Here is a 14,858-nt window from a genome sequence, read left to right on the forward strand (position 1 = left end):
GCTGGGTAATACTGGCTGGGAATGAAATCAAAATTGGTAGCTAGGTGGGTCCTGCATTATGCTTCTGAGGGGCTCTTGTTTTCCTATATATCCAGGCTCTAGTTTGTTGGAAATGCAAGTTCCAGAATGTATACACATATCTGCACATTGATACTGTTATAAATACTGTCACATTGTAAACAGACTCACAAGTTCAAATATGAAAGCAGGGTTATCAATGAAGTACACCACTGAAAGCATGTTTATTGTGAACACCATTGTACAGCCAGAACAGAGCTGAATTCGTGGAGAACATTGCTGCTTATACAGACATCAAATATTTCAGAATATACAAATATTACAAACACTAGAAATTTTGAGAACCTTCCAGAAGTGATTAATACCAAATAACAAACAACTGCTGATAATCAGGTTTGAACTGGTGACCTGCAGCCTGCCAGTTAGCATTGCTCCTTCTCCTGGAGAAACAGTGACCCACTGTTTCAGAAGTTTTTATTGGCACCAACTACAGCACCTTGGATGTAGGTGTTACCAACGGTCCTCTGTGTGGCAGCACTGGCGGAGTTTAAATTTTAGTCATGTCGTCACATCATTTTTCACTATGATGAGCATTAGAAATAGCCACTCCTGTTGAAGCTTCTTGATCACTGAGGAGATCTTTAGTTTCCATGAATGAGAAACTGCTGTCATTGATTTGCATCTCTGGACTGTAGTAAGGCTTCATATGAGGAACATGTATGATGTCTCTGCACTTTTATCTTCTTGACGAAGGGCCATAATACTCAACTTTATAAGCGATGTCCGACTAGTGACAAAGGAGCAACTTTTCCAATTGTCCCACTTTGCGCATATGTGTAAAACCAATTCCAAGTCTCCAGGACTATATGCCACTGCTTGGTGCTTGGTGTTGTAGTGCCCTCGGTCTTTCTCCTAGGTGCCCAAAATGCATATAAGCATCAGCTGCCTTGCATCTTTGGTCCTGGTGATGATGAGTTTCACCTAATCATTCTGAGTGTCATATGGTTGAAATGGGAATGTGGTATCCATTGTTGTTTCAGCCTCATGACCATGGAGCAGAAAGAATGGTATGAAGCCTGTAGTGTCTTGCTTCACTGTGTAGTATGTGAAGTTATAACAAACAGTATTGTATGCCAGTCCCTCTGTTCATCATCAACATACAATGAGAGCTTATTGCCAACATCTTATTAAAGTTCTCATTTGAGCCCCTACAGTTTCATGAAGTTCTGATAGGTGGCAGCACTATATGTAACCTTCAAAATGGTGCCTGTAATGGAGATGGGTTCGAAGCAGAAAGCTGTCATTGAGTTTCTTTTGGCAGAAACCAGAGCATTGCAGATATTAGGAGGTGCTTGCAGAAGTCTGTAGAGACCTGCCAGTGAACAAAAGTGTGGTGAGTTGTTGGCCAACAAGGTTATGCAAACCTGTCCGATCTCCCACGTGCCAGCCGGCCGCACACAGCTATGACTCCTGCAATATTGGAATGTGCAGAAACTCGCATTTGAGGTCATTGCAGGTCACAGTCAAACACCTCACTGGTCAACTGGATGTCTCTGTTGGTAGTGCCGACAGATCTGTCCACCAGTTGGAGTACTTAAAGGTGTGTGACCACTGGCTTCCTCGCTGCATAATAGAAGATCATAAAGAGCTACAAAGGACCATCTGCAAAGGACTTCTTGTGCTTTACGAGGGTGATCATGAAGTTTTTTTGTCGAACATTGTCAAATGTGATGAAGTATCGGTTCATCACTCCGAAGCAGAAACAAAATTGCAATCCATGTAGTGGTGTTCTAACACCTCTCTTCCAAAGAAAGAGTTCAAAGCCACTCCCTCAGATGTTAAAATCATGGCAACTGTCTTCTGAGACTGTGAAGGAGTTATTCTGTTTGATGTTCTCCCTAATGGTGCAATATCAACTCTGAAGTATATTGTGCTAACCTCAGGAAATTTAAGAAATTATTTCAGCACGTTTGTTGCCACAAAAATGCAAACAAACTTCTCCTTGTCCATGACAGTGCAAGGCCTCACTCAAGTCTGTGCACCTGAGAGCAGCTCACAAAACTTCATTGGGCTGTTCTTCCTCATCCACTCTACAGCCCAGATCTCACATCATCCAACTTCCATTTGTTTAGTCCAGTGAAGGACACACTCCATGAGAAGCAGTACATGGATGATTGGGAGGTTATTGAAGCAGCAAGACATTGGCTGTCATCAACCAGTAGAGGGGTACCATGTGGGCATACAGGCCCTCCCATTAAGGCAGCACTAGGCCGTCACATTGAATGGAGATTAAGTTAAGAAATAGAGTTTGGTAGCCAAAAGAGTGGGGAATAATATGTGTCTTGGAATCCTGAATAAAACCAACCTGCTTTCAGAAAAAAGGTTCTGCATTATTTATGGTATGCTTCTTGTACAATACTCCTTCCAAGCAGTCTTGGGTGTCATCAATGTGCGGAAATGAGTAGAAATCTTCTTTCATGATTTTGTGTCATTGGTGGTCGATGCAGATATGTCAGGTGTCATCCTTCTTCACAAAGACCAAGGGAGAGGACCAAGGACACATTGAATGTTCAGTGACATCATCTTGTAGCATCTTCTACACTTCTTCCATTATTGTCCGATGTCAGCCTGCAACACCCTGCACAAGCGCTGGCTAATTGGTGGACGATTTCCACTGTTGATATGGTGTTTTAGCACTTGGTTTGACTTTTCTCCACACCTGATTTGAAAGAATTCGAAAATTGCTGCAGAACATGTATCACTCGCTGGTGCTGTTCCTCAGTCAGGCCTGGTCCTATTGACAGCTTGATAGCAACTTCCTCCAATTGCAAAATCACTTAGACACTACATCTGTTGGTGCAATAAGTGGCAATTGACTCTTAAAGGTAGTGTGAGGTTATCCACATGAGTACTAAAAGAAATATGTTAAATGTTTTTTACATAATAGATCATACAAATCTAAAGGCTGTTAATTCAACTAAATATCTAGGAATGAAAATTATGAACAACTTAAACTGAAACAGTCACATATATAATGTTGTGGGGAAGGCAAATCAAAGTCTGCATTGTTTTGGCTGAACACTTAGAAGATGCAACAGGTGTACTAAAGAAACTGCCTATACTGTGGTTGTCTGTCCTGTGCTAAAGTATTGCTATGCTCTATGGGATCCTTACCAGATAGCACTGAAGGAGGACATCAAAAAAGTCCAAAGAATGATGGCTAATTTTGTATTATTGCAAAATAGGGGAGAGAGTGTCGCAGGTATGTGGTTGTAGTGGTAATCATTAAAACAAAGGCATCTTTTGTTGATGTGAGTTCTTCTCACAAAATTTTGTTCACCAGCTTTTTCCTCTGAATGCAAAAATATTTTATTGGTGCCAACCTACATAGGGATAAATGATCATCTTAATAAAATAAGAAGTATCAGAGCTCCTACAGAAAGATTTAAGTATTCATATTTACTAAGCACTGAAAAGAGTGGAGCAGTAGAGAAAAGTATGAACCCTCTGTCAGGCACAGAAGTGTGAATTGCAGAGTGGTACATGTTGGCATTCTAGTTCCTTCCCACACACTGCTATCCCTTCCCCTTCCCCACCCTCTCTAGCTTGCTGCTTCCGTTCCACATGATAGTTGCATTCTGGTCCGAACTGCCAGGGTTGGTGGTCATGTGTGCACGAGATGTGTTTGCTTATGTGAACGAATGGTGCATGTTTCTCTTTTTTTTCTGATGAAGGTTATGACCGAAAGCTTATGTGTCAGTGTCTTTTAATTGTGCTTGTCTTCAACTTAACTTGTCATCTTTATGGCAAGTAGCAATCTATCTTTTCTTATATTGTTGATATTCCAACCTGTTGTTTCCATTGTTTTATCTTGTAAACTGACTCATTCCACATCATTTTGATAAAAGAATGATTCAGATGATCTGTGGAACATGTAAATAATTAACCAGGATGTGATATTAGGGCAATATAGACAAAATGAGCTACTGGCTATGGGCATAACAAAAATAATACTGCAAAGGAAGTAATGCATCAAGACTTACTGTTTTAGGGATTTGCATTCAGGGACAAACATCCCAGTCTACAAGATATGTGTGTCGGAATTGCAGTTGAAAGATAAGTTTAATGGACTGGGATTGCTACTTTGTCTCCCAGCATGTGGTTAAAACGTATTTCTCTCTGAATTGACAATTGCTACAGAACATCAGATAGTCATTTTCAACCCATTTAGTAACAAATTCTCTGGAAGCAGTAGCATCAAGTGTATACTTGGAGCAGGTTTGCATGCCATAAACTTACTGATTCATTCAGCACAGTACCTCAGTTCCAGTGTTCAGAGGCACCAACAGTGAATTGTGGAGGTCTGTGAATGTTATTTGGTAAGGCATATCATGTTATGCCTATATGTGAGTGATATATGGCGTCATATTTGCTGCGGACTAACTATGTAAAATTTTTTGGAAGGACTGCATACAAATGTTGGTGGTAACTAGTGATGGGTCTGTGATGTCCTTTAGGGTCTTTTAATTAAAGAGAAGTGGGACCATCATTTGAGTTGATTAGTGTTTTCAGATGGAACAGCTACAATGAGCTGCTGGACAACCAAGTTATACAATTTGCTCTCTATTTTAATCAGCAACAAAACAGTACCAGATGCTGCCCACTCCACTCCAATCTACTCCCCTGTTCCAACACAAACAATCCATGGATTTGAACCTCGTTGAAAATCTTTCGTATTGTATGGAATATTGAGAGTGTGCCAAACACCTGGGTCAACATTGAGGTTTAGCTGTCTTGCATTAGTTGTGACTGAAAATAATGTTTGGACATAATGTTTATTAAATCCAGTATCATTCCAGTTGATATCACAATGAACTGTTACATGGCCCAAGTTTGTGGAAGGGCCACATCTTGTTAGGACAAAAATTACTACTTTGGTGAGATTATAGCACACACAATTTCACCTGTGCTGATGACCTTACACTTTCTTCCCAAAGTGAGACCTTTGAACGAGAGGAACAAAATCTTGATGTTGTTTTGAAGGAGTAAGATAAATACCACTGTAAGAACCAGTTAAAACCAAATCCCAGAAAAGCACAAGTGTGCACATTACATCTGAGGAACAGATAGAACCACAGGAAACTTCTAGTGACATGGAGAAGAGTGCAGCTGGGGCAAAGTTTCCAGCTCAAGTACCTTGGTGTCATTCTTAACCACACCTTGACTTTCAGGCAGTTCATTGGAAAATCTAGTTGCTGGTTTCACTGAAGAATGTCCCTGTGGAAAACTCTGAACAGGCTCAGAACAGGGATTGCAAGTTCAAAGGATAGTTTGCAGAAATTAGGTTATTCCATGACATTAATCTTTTGTGACTGTAGAATTCAACAAAAGAGCAGCATTTATGCCAGTGTAGCTTATGTCCTGCAAGATGTATCATTGACAATCTGAAGCTGTAGTGATTGCCAAATACTGTACTAAAGTTGCTCAGATTGTTATCCTTATTTCTTTTGTTTCAACATTCATGTAATGTCTCTCAAAATTCCAACTTAGAATTAGTTCATAAGTGAATGTGACTGTGTTCAACAAACAATACCAACCCTTTCTAGTTTAAATGAGTACCACAGTGACTTAAACATCATATATTTTATCTGGTGCACCAACAGTTATGAAACTAATTTTTCTTTCCTTGATGTTGACCATCTTCTTTCATCTGTCCATATAGTGATCTGCTTTCTGACATTTTCCTGAAAACCCCTGAACTTCCTAATCTTGTTTCGAAAAGTGGGCCTGTATAGAATTTCTGCTTTCATAACATTAATTTCTGCTAAGTCCTTTTTTACTTCCCCCAAACTACTGATTTGTGTTTTGGGATTTTTGTCAAAATGTTCAGATATTATTTTAGTCAGTCTTTCCAGATTTATTTGAGCCAGGTGACCATAAAATGAAATTCTGCTTTTTCTGAAAGCATCTGATACTTTTACCATTTGGGTGTAGATTTCTTCGTTACCTTTTTGTGGCCACATACTCCCAACTTTTTTTGGACTGAGTATTTACTGTAATACCTTCCTTTCTCTTTTCTCCAAGTCTTAAATTCCAGTGCATAAAGGGACTCTGGCTTCATGACAGTGCTGTAGTATTGGATTTTTGTTTTTACTTAAAGTAATTTTATTACTGTAAATGTCCTTCATGAATTGATAAGCCACTTCCACTTTCTGGGCTCTGGTTTTTTTTCCTCCTTTGTGTAGATTATTTGGCTATATTAATGCTCCTAATTACTTATATTTATTCCTTTTTTGACTCTACCGTGTCTTGTGCTGAGGAATTTTGGAGTATTTTTAATGTGTGTTACCTAATCGTCTTCTAAAATGAAATTTATTATCGAGCCTTTCCTGCCATCTATTTCAACAGTGATTTACTCAGGTGCTGTATTGATAACATTCAAGTTCTTATATCCCATTCTGATTTCTTGAAGTCTAAAATTCCTTCCCTTATCATCTTTTCCAAAATACAATTGAAGAACATTGGCGTGAGGCGTTACATCTACTGCATTTTTCTTGGTGGTCATTGAAGCAGTTCCCATAGTTTGTTAGTGCCCAAAATTTCCTCATATCTATTCTATAAGACAGTTAAAATTGTATTTTACATCTCATTATGTGAGAAACATTACGATTTTATACATTGTGATTCCCAGTATGAAAGTCTTAGAAACAAGTAAGGCTGTTAGTCTTCATTCATCATTAGCTTCCAAATTTTGTAAATGTTTTTTTGTAAATGTTTATGTTTGTTGCTAGTAGATATTCACACTTTCAGTTCCTTCCATTTTGTACTGGCCACTTTCTAATATTAATTTGCTGTTAATTTGATGAACTAGTGGACACAGAGCAATATAGCACAATATTAATGTAAAATTTTCTTATATATACAAATACAAATAAATGTCTTAAATTTAGATGTAGTTGCACATATAATAAACAGATATTGTTGATAGTCCCACAGGAAATACTGCAGTGTATTGCTAGCGATAACTTAAATTTGTTTATTTTAAGAATAATTCTATTTGTTTCATTGTAGTTCATCACATTTAGAGATTTTGTTTTACATATCAAACAACCTTTTATTGTTACACAGTACTTATCAAATAATGTTTAATATGGAATTTTTTCAATTTTTTTCACAGATTTATCATCACATCCAGATATGTATTAGTTTTACTTTGGTTCTGTTTTGTGACTGAAGGTAATGTGAATACAACATGAGTTCTCCAAAAAAAGGAAATGCAAGACATTTATCCAAAACAACTGAACTTTCTGGTCCTGTACAGAACAGCACTCAGATTGAAAACCCTGACAGCCCAAAGAAAGAGAAGGACAGTATGCATACACAGATCAAAAATCCACTGAAGTCACCAGACAATATTTCTGATATAGAGCATAACCACAAATTGCCCATTAAAACAGAAAAATCATGTCTTCAGACATCTTCCTGCATTGTTTCCAAGGAAGCATCTTACCAGGACGAACCTGATTCACCTATTTCGTCTTGTGGACATGTGGAAAGTACTCAGTCTGAGCTCTCAGACATAAGCTATACAAAGAAAACAATAAGACAAAAAAACCAATATAGCCAAGAATCCCTCAAAGAACATACTACCAAAAATCTCTCAAAAGGAAAAGAGGAAAATACTGGCCAGTTGAACAGTCACGTACCTTATGAAACCAAAAATGCTGAAGAGAATAACTGCAAATTTCAAACGACAACAGAAATGTATGAAACATCTGAGTCATTGCCATTAAACACCACTGCTGATTCCTCCACTGGTAGTTCTGTAGACAAGAAGAAGGAGAGAAGGAAGATAGTGAAGAAACTTGCCAAAGATGAAAAAAGAAAGCAACGTGAGCTTGAATACAAAAAGAATCTTCAGTACCCAAAGGGACAAAGGATTCAGGTTATTGATCACAACACATTCCACAAAATTTTGAAGGATTCTGGATCTTTGCAAAGTGAAAATAAGAGATCATTACTCAATTCTGAAGAATTTCCAGCATTAAATGTATCGAAACGTAATGACAGATTTCCTGTAATGACTTGCCAAAATTCATCAATGCAGTCTGAAAGTGAAAAATCAAGGGTGCAAGATAAGGCTACTAACAACATGGGAAAGTGTACGAAAATATCAGAGACTCACCCTGTTGTTAATGAAGAAATGATAAACAAGGTGGGAAAGAAATTTTGTGTTCCAAGTAAACTAAATCCTAAATGTTCCCTGAAGAAAATAGGAAAGTTACCAAAGAAACGTGATCCCATACAAATTGACATTCTACAGTGTATAAAGGTGAGTTCTAGGATTTAAGCATTTTATTTTATTTTCAATTAATTTTCAGTGTATGAATTCGGAACATATTATTCAGGTATACTTCACCAAAGTGTTTAGTTGAGAATATTACATTCATTTTATTCTCTCACATAGAAAATATTTTTTTTAAAAGATGTACGTATGAAATACAACAATTATCCTATTATAGCTTGTAGCATATCTTCGGGATTGGTGTTTGTTTGTTTTATAAACAGGTGTAGATCAGACTGCAGCATGACTACATTACAGTATTTGGCATTTTGTGTACTTTTAACAGTTAAAATAAATTATGTTGTATTCTCTCACATAGAAAATATTTTTTTAAAAAGATGTACGTATGAAATACAACAAATATCCTATTATAGCTTGTAGCATATCTTCGGGATTGGTGTTTGTTTTATAAACAGGTGTAGATCAGACTGCAGCATGACTACATTACAGTATTTGGCATTTTGTGTACTTTTAACAGTTAAAATAAATTATGTTTTGTTGTCACCTTTGATTCACCCACATTATCTGAATTCACCGAGGCTGGTTTGTTACACCATAGAGTCTGCTTGTATGTCCCCAGTTCAGTGTACTGCTTTCAATGCCAGAGATTTGGGCACACTGTCCCAGCACGCAAAGGGAAGCCAACCTGTGGTGGAAGTAATGGTTTAGATACTCATGATCCATGCTCACTAGGTATTAATTGCTTAGGCACATAGCCAGTCTGGTCAAAGGAATTTACTGTCTATGTACAGGAACAGAAAATTCAGGAATTTTAGATCAGAAGCCAGTTACCATACATGGAAACTAAAAAGATTTACAAGACTATGCAACCTTCAATGTTTGCAGCCTCATTCTTTACCCTCATAAGCAACCAGTTGGAAAATCTGGTGCCTCAAAGCACATCTGCCGTCGTGCAGCAACCAGCAGCCAGGTCTGATTGCTCGACACTAACTGCCAGTGTAGATGCCAGCACATCCACCTGTGCTCGTAGCTGCACTTGTCAGGGCACTGCTGCAATTATTAGCTTTGCTCCAAAAACTAATGTCTTGTTGCAAGGTATCTACATCTGCTTTACCACACTGCCCGCACAAAGGGAAACCAATGTCCAGTAACAGCTGATCTAAAAAGCACAATGTCAAACCCTTTAACTGTAGTGCTTCAGTAACATCTGATGGGGAAGGCTGTTCAATGTACCTAGATATATTTGGATGACCTGCCAAGCCTAACCATTCCTCCTCTAGCATTTTGAACTCCCATCCTAGGCTGCAAGATTTAACAGTACATAAATCCAGTGGTTAAAATGGCTCCCATCCTTCGATGGAATGTTGACAGTTGTAGGTCACATTCAGAGAAATTATACTGAGGTGATGGAAGTCATGGAATAGCAATATGCACATACACAGATGATGGTAATATCGTGTGCACATGCTATAAAAGGGCAGTGGGTTGGTGAAGCTGTCATTTATACTCAGGTGATTCATGTGAAAAGGTTTCTGACATGATTATGGCCTCACAGTAGGAATTAACAGACTTTGAACATGGAATGTTAGTTGGAGTTAGATGCAAGGGACATTTCATTTTGGAAATCATTAGGGAATTCAGTACTCCACAATCCACAATGTCAAGAGTGTCCCGAGAATACTGCATTTCAAGCATTACCTCTCACCACAGACAATGCAGTGGCTGATGGTCTTCAGTTAACGACTGAGAGCAGCGGCCTTCGCATAGACGTGTCAGTGTTAACAGGCAAGCAGCACTGCATGAAATAACTGCAGAAATTGATGTGTGAGGTATGACAAACTTATTCACTAGGACAGTGTGGCAAAATGTGGCACCAGAAGGCTATGGCAGCAGACTACCGATGCGAGTGCCTTTGCTGACAGCACAACATCACCTGTAGTGCCTCTCCTGGGCTTGTGACCATATTGGTTGGACCCCAAGTGAGTGGGAAATCATGGCCTAGTCAGATGAGTGTCAATTTCATTTGGTAAGAGCTGATGGCTTGGTTTGATTGTGACACAGACCCCACAAAGCCATGGACCCAAGTTGTCAACAAGACACTGTACAAGCTGGTGGTGGCTCCATAATGGTGTGGGCTGTGTTTACATGTAATGGACTGGGTTCTGTGGTCCAGCTGAACTGACCATTGATTGGAAATGGTTATGTTCAGCTACTTGGAGACCATTTGCAACCATTCATGGATGTCATATTTCCAAACAATGATGGAATTTTTATGGATGACAATGTGCTATGTCACTGGGCCACAGTTGTTCGCGATTGGTTGAAGAACATTGTGGACAATTCAAGTGAATGATTTGGGTATCCAGATTGTCAGACATGAATCCCATCGAACATTTATGACACAAAATTGAACGGGTAGTTCGTGCACAAAACCCTGTACCAGCAACACTCGTAATTGTGCTCAACTATAGAGCAGCATGTCTTAATATTTATGCAGGAGGCTTCCAACGACTTGTTCAGTCCAAACGATTTTGAGTTACTACACTACGCCAGGCAAAAGGTGGTCCGACACAATATTAGTAGGTATCCAATGACTTTTCTCATCTCAGTGTAAGACTCCTGGTAGAAGAGAAGTCTATGTGCATATGCCTCCAGGAGACATACTTCAAGGCCACAGATATTCCATTATTGGTAGTATTTAACTTTCATGGGAAGGATGACCTAAATTGTGAGTAAGGAAAGGGTGATGTAGCCGTGTTCATTGACAAAGCTCACAACTACTTGCCCATCACCCTCGCCACAGAGTTATAAGGTGTTGCAGTAGCAGTTTATGCAACATCTCAGCTAATAGAATGCTATGTGTAAATTTCACTGCAGGAACCCTTTGATGGTGTGACACTTACTGATCTCATGTGATAACTCCCCTGCCCATCCTTGTTAATTGGTGTCATGAGTGCACACCATGTGCTCTTGGGCTCTTCTACCGTTTGCTCCAGAGGTTGCGCAGCTGAGAGGCTATTGGTGTCAGAGGTTATCTGCATATGTAATATTGGTGAAATGACATACTTCTGCGTGACTGCTTGCTTACTCTCTGCTAAACAGCTTACCCAATGCTCTCCTGCCCATGCAGATACCATTATGTGGGAAATGGCTAATGATTGATGCTCAAGTGACCAATTTCTCATTGGCTTCACCTAGCTGCATCTAAAATGCCTGAACAGTGGCCACCTAAAAAGATGTTCATCAGAGCAAACTGGCCACTGTACTGCTGAGTATTCCAACTCTGTGACAGCACCCAGGAGATGGTGGACCACATCATGAATGTGATGCACCATGCTGCTGATTTCCCCATTCCTTTATCTTCTACCCAGCCTAGAAGGAATGTCAGATGGCAATCTTCAACAAAATATGGGTTGAAGGCTACTATCTGGATCCATTGTGGTGGGCAATTCTGATACCACTTCTCAAACCAGGGAAGGGCAGGTTGTCTCTAGATAACTACAGGAATTTTGTGGTGCTCACTAGCTGTACAGGATAGATCCATGAGCAGATGATAAACTAACACCTATTGTGCACTCTCAAAATCAAGGGATTTCTCAGTTTTTTCCAGTCTGTAGTTTGGAAATATAGGTTCACACTTGACAATCTCCTCCAATTAGAGTGTGTAATACAGGAGTCATTTCTGTCCAAAGAGCAGTTTATTGGTATCTTCTTCAATCTGGAGAAAGCGTATGATACCAGCTGTAAACACAGTATCGTTGGCCAGCTGCATAACTGGGTATTTCATGGGTGTCTCATCGTCTTGTTGCAGTCCTTCCTCACTCAGTGATTTTTCCGGTACTGAGCTGGTGTTACATACTCCGACCGATTCCCTCAACAGAACGGTGTTCCTGAGGCTTGCATTCTGAATGCCACTCTTTTCATTGTTGCAATCAGTAGTATCTCGTCCACAATAAGGAGCCAAGTCAAATATTCCTTATTTGTGGACAACCTTGCAGTATTCTGTTCTTCCTCCAGTTTCACAAATACTGGTCATCAGTTAAAGCTGACCCTTAAGAGGCTGGAGAATTAGGTTGATATAACTGGCTTTAAATTCTCTACAGAAAAAAACTGTTAGTGTTTATTTTAATTGTTGATGCCAATCCTTTACTTGCCCAGAATGCTGGCTGTGGGTGACTGTCTTCGATTTTAAGACCTTGTTGCAGTTCTTGGGCCTCATCTTTGATTAGAGGTTAACATGGTTGCCACACCTCCATGATATGACATGTAGGTGTCTGAAGGCACTAAACATCTTAGAATATCTTGGCAGTAATAATTATGGAGCAGATCGGTCCAATTTGTTGGCATTTTATAGAACCTTCATCCGCTCATGGCTTGACTATGGCAGCATAATCTATGGCTGAGTTAGATTTTCCTATTTAAAGATATTGGATGACGTATACCATGCAGGCATTAGACTGGCTACAGGAGCCTACCAAACAAATCTCATACCTAGGCTCTGTGCAGAAGCTGGTGAGTTGTCTCTTACCGTCTGGTGAGAACTACTCATGGTGCAACAAGTATACAAAGTGAGGACTATCTTGAGCAACTTGGTGTAGCAAGTGCATCAGTTCTTAAATAGAGATGGAACAAATACCTTTGTGAGTGATTGATAGGCCCACTCTTAATTTGGATATGATGGATTACAACAAATCACCACTCCAGCTACAGTTATAAAAAGTATTTTTAACTGATTTTTTTGGAGTGTCACGAGCACATGTTGGTTTTCATCAATGGTTCCAAGCAAGGGGACAATTTGGGTGTTCTCTTATCTTCTCAGATTTTATCATTAAAATCAGCCAAAAGTCACTTCTCAGTGTACTATATAGAGCTGTGGGCATTCAAGAAGGCACCGGAGACAAATGCGGCTTCTTTGCAGAGGGAAGTTTCTTGCTTGCACGGACTCTCTGAGTGCTCTGCAGGCTATTTGGAAAATTTTCCTAGTAGATGGGATAGTTCAGATAGCCCAGGACACAGGCAGAAGAAAGAGCTGGTCTTCTCCTGGATTCCTGGACACATGAGAATTGAGGGGAATAGGGAAACTGGCAGAGCAGTGAAAGCTATCTGTCAGGAAAATACCACTGTTCACCTTACTGTCCACCTACTGGCTGTAATGTTATTCCTCTAAGGCTGTGATGTCACAGGTGACAAAGAAAGTGTTGGCTAATTAAGAAAGATAGTGACCAGAAGGTGCCAGTAACATGCTGCGATTGGTCAAACCATCTATTTAACCATTGTGCACTTCCTTTTGATCTCTGAGAAGAGCGGAAATGGTCCTGGCTCACCTTCATATCAGACACTGCCCAATGTTGGGTACTTATTTCTTGCAGCACGAGGATCCACAGGAATGCAGCGTGGTCTACTTAGGAACTTCCCCTCAGTTTTAGGTGGTCATGAAACACTATTAGGAAAATTTTTGATGTTATTTGTGGCATCAGGACTCCTGCCCTATTTAACTCTACAAAGCTTTTCAAGTTTTTTAGGGTGACTGGCTCACTGTATTAGTTTCACGGTCAGTCAGCCATCTGGATGCCATTCACTGTTTTATTAATACTATTAACATATGACAAGGGTATGAATGGATACACATATACATCTACATGAATACTCTGCAAATCACACTTAAGTGCCTGGCAGAGGGTTCATTGAACCACCTTCACAGTAATTCTCTGTTATTCCACCCTCAAACAGTGTGTAGAAAAAATGAACACTTATATCTTTCCTTGTGAGCTCTGATTGCCCTTATTTTATTATGATGATAGTTTCTCCCTATGTAGGTTGGTGTCAACGAAATATTTTTGCATTTGGAGGGGAAAGTTGGTGACTTAAATTCCGTGAGAAGATTCCACCGCAACGAAAAATGCCTTCATTTTAATGGTGTCATTCCCAAACCCTGTATCATGTCTGTGACACTCTTTCCCCTATTTCATGATAATACAAAATGTGATACTCTTCATTGAACTTTCTCGATGTACTCCATTAATCCTGTCTGGTAAGGATCCCAGGTTGTGCAGCAGTACTCCGAAAGAGGACAGACAAACATAGTGTAACTGGTCTCTTTAGTAGATGTTACATTTTCTAAGTGTTCTGTCAATAAAATGCAGTTTTTGGTTAGCGTTTCCCACAACATTTTCTACATGTTCTTTCCAATTTAAATTGTTCATAATCATAATTCCTAGGTATTTAGTCAAATTTACAGCCTTTAGACTCATTTATCATGTAACTGAAGTTACTTGCAACTCACATGACTTCCATTCTCATATATTCACTGCCCATCATCACATGCCTGAATAATAACAGCCTGCCCTTAATCATTTGTCAGCAGACTCTCTGCTAGCCAAAGAATCAACCTCAGATCATCATGTATGTCACATCTGATATGATAGAATTTCTGTCCTCCTATCTTATGTCACAGTTTGCTGGTAATTTATGCTTAAAATTTATCCCATTTGTGTATCATAGATTGATATAAGACATGTTCCCTCAATGAATGCAC

At 39.4% G+C, this 14,858-nt stretch overlaps 1 protein-coding gene across 3 annotated transcripts in view; it reads left to right on the top strand.

Annotated features, from left to right (window-relative positions):
* Positions 1-14,858, top strand: part of LOC124795327 — a 146,944-nt gene that overhangs the window by 14,469 nt on the left and 117,617 nt on the right. For all 3 annotated transcript variants that reach the window (XM_047259301.1, XM_047259302.1, XM_047259303.1), the window contains one exon: positions 7,196-8,350. In XM_047259301.1, coding sequence (XP_047115257.1) covers positions 7,271-8,350 — 1,080 coding nt within the window. In that variant the 5' untranslated portion in view covers positions 7,196-7,270. The remainder of the gene's footprint in view (positions 1-7,195; positions 8,351-14,858) is intronic.

Source organism: Schistocerca piceifrons, chromosome 4 (genome assembly GCF_021461385.2).
Source record: "Schistocerca piceifrons isolate TAMUIC-IGC-003096 chromosome 4, iqSchPice1.1, whole genome shotgun sequence".
Classification (NCBI taxonomy): Eukaryota; Metazoa; Arthropoda; class Insecta; order Orthoptera; family Acrididae; genus Schistocerca; species Schistocerca piceifrons.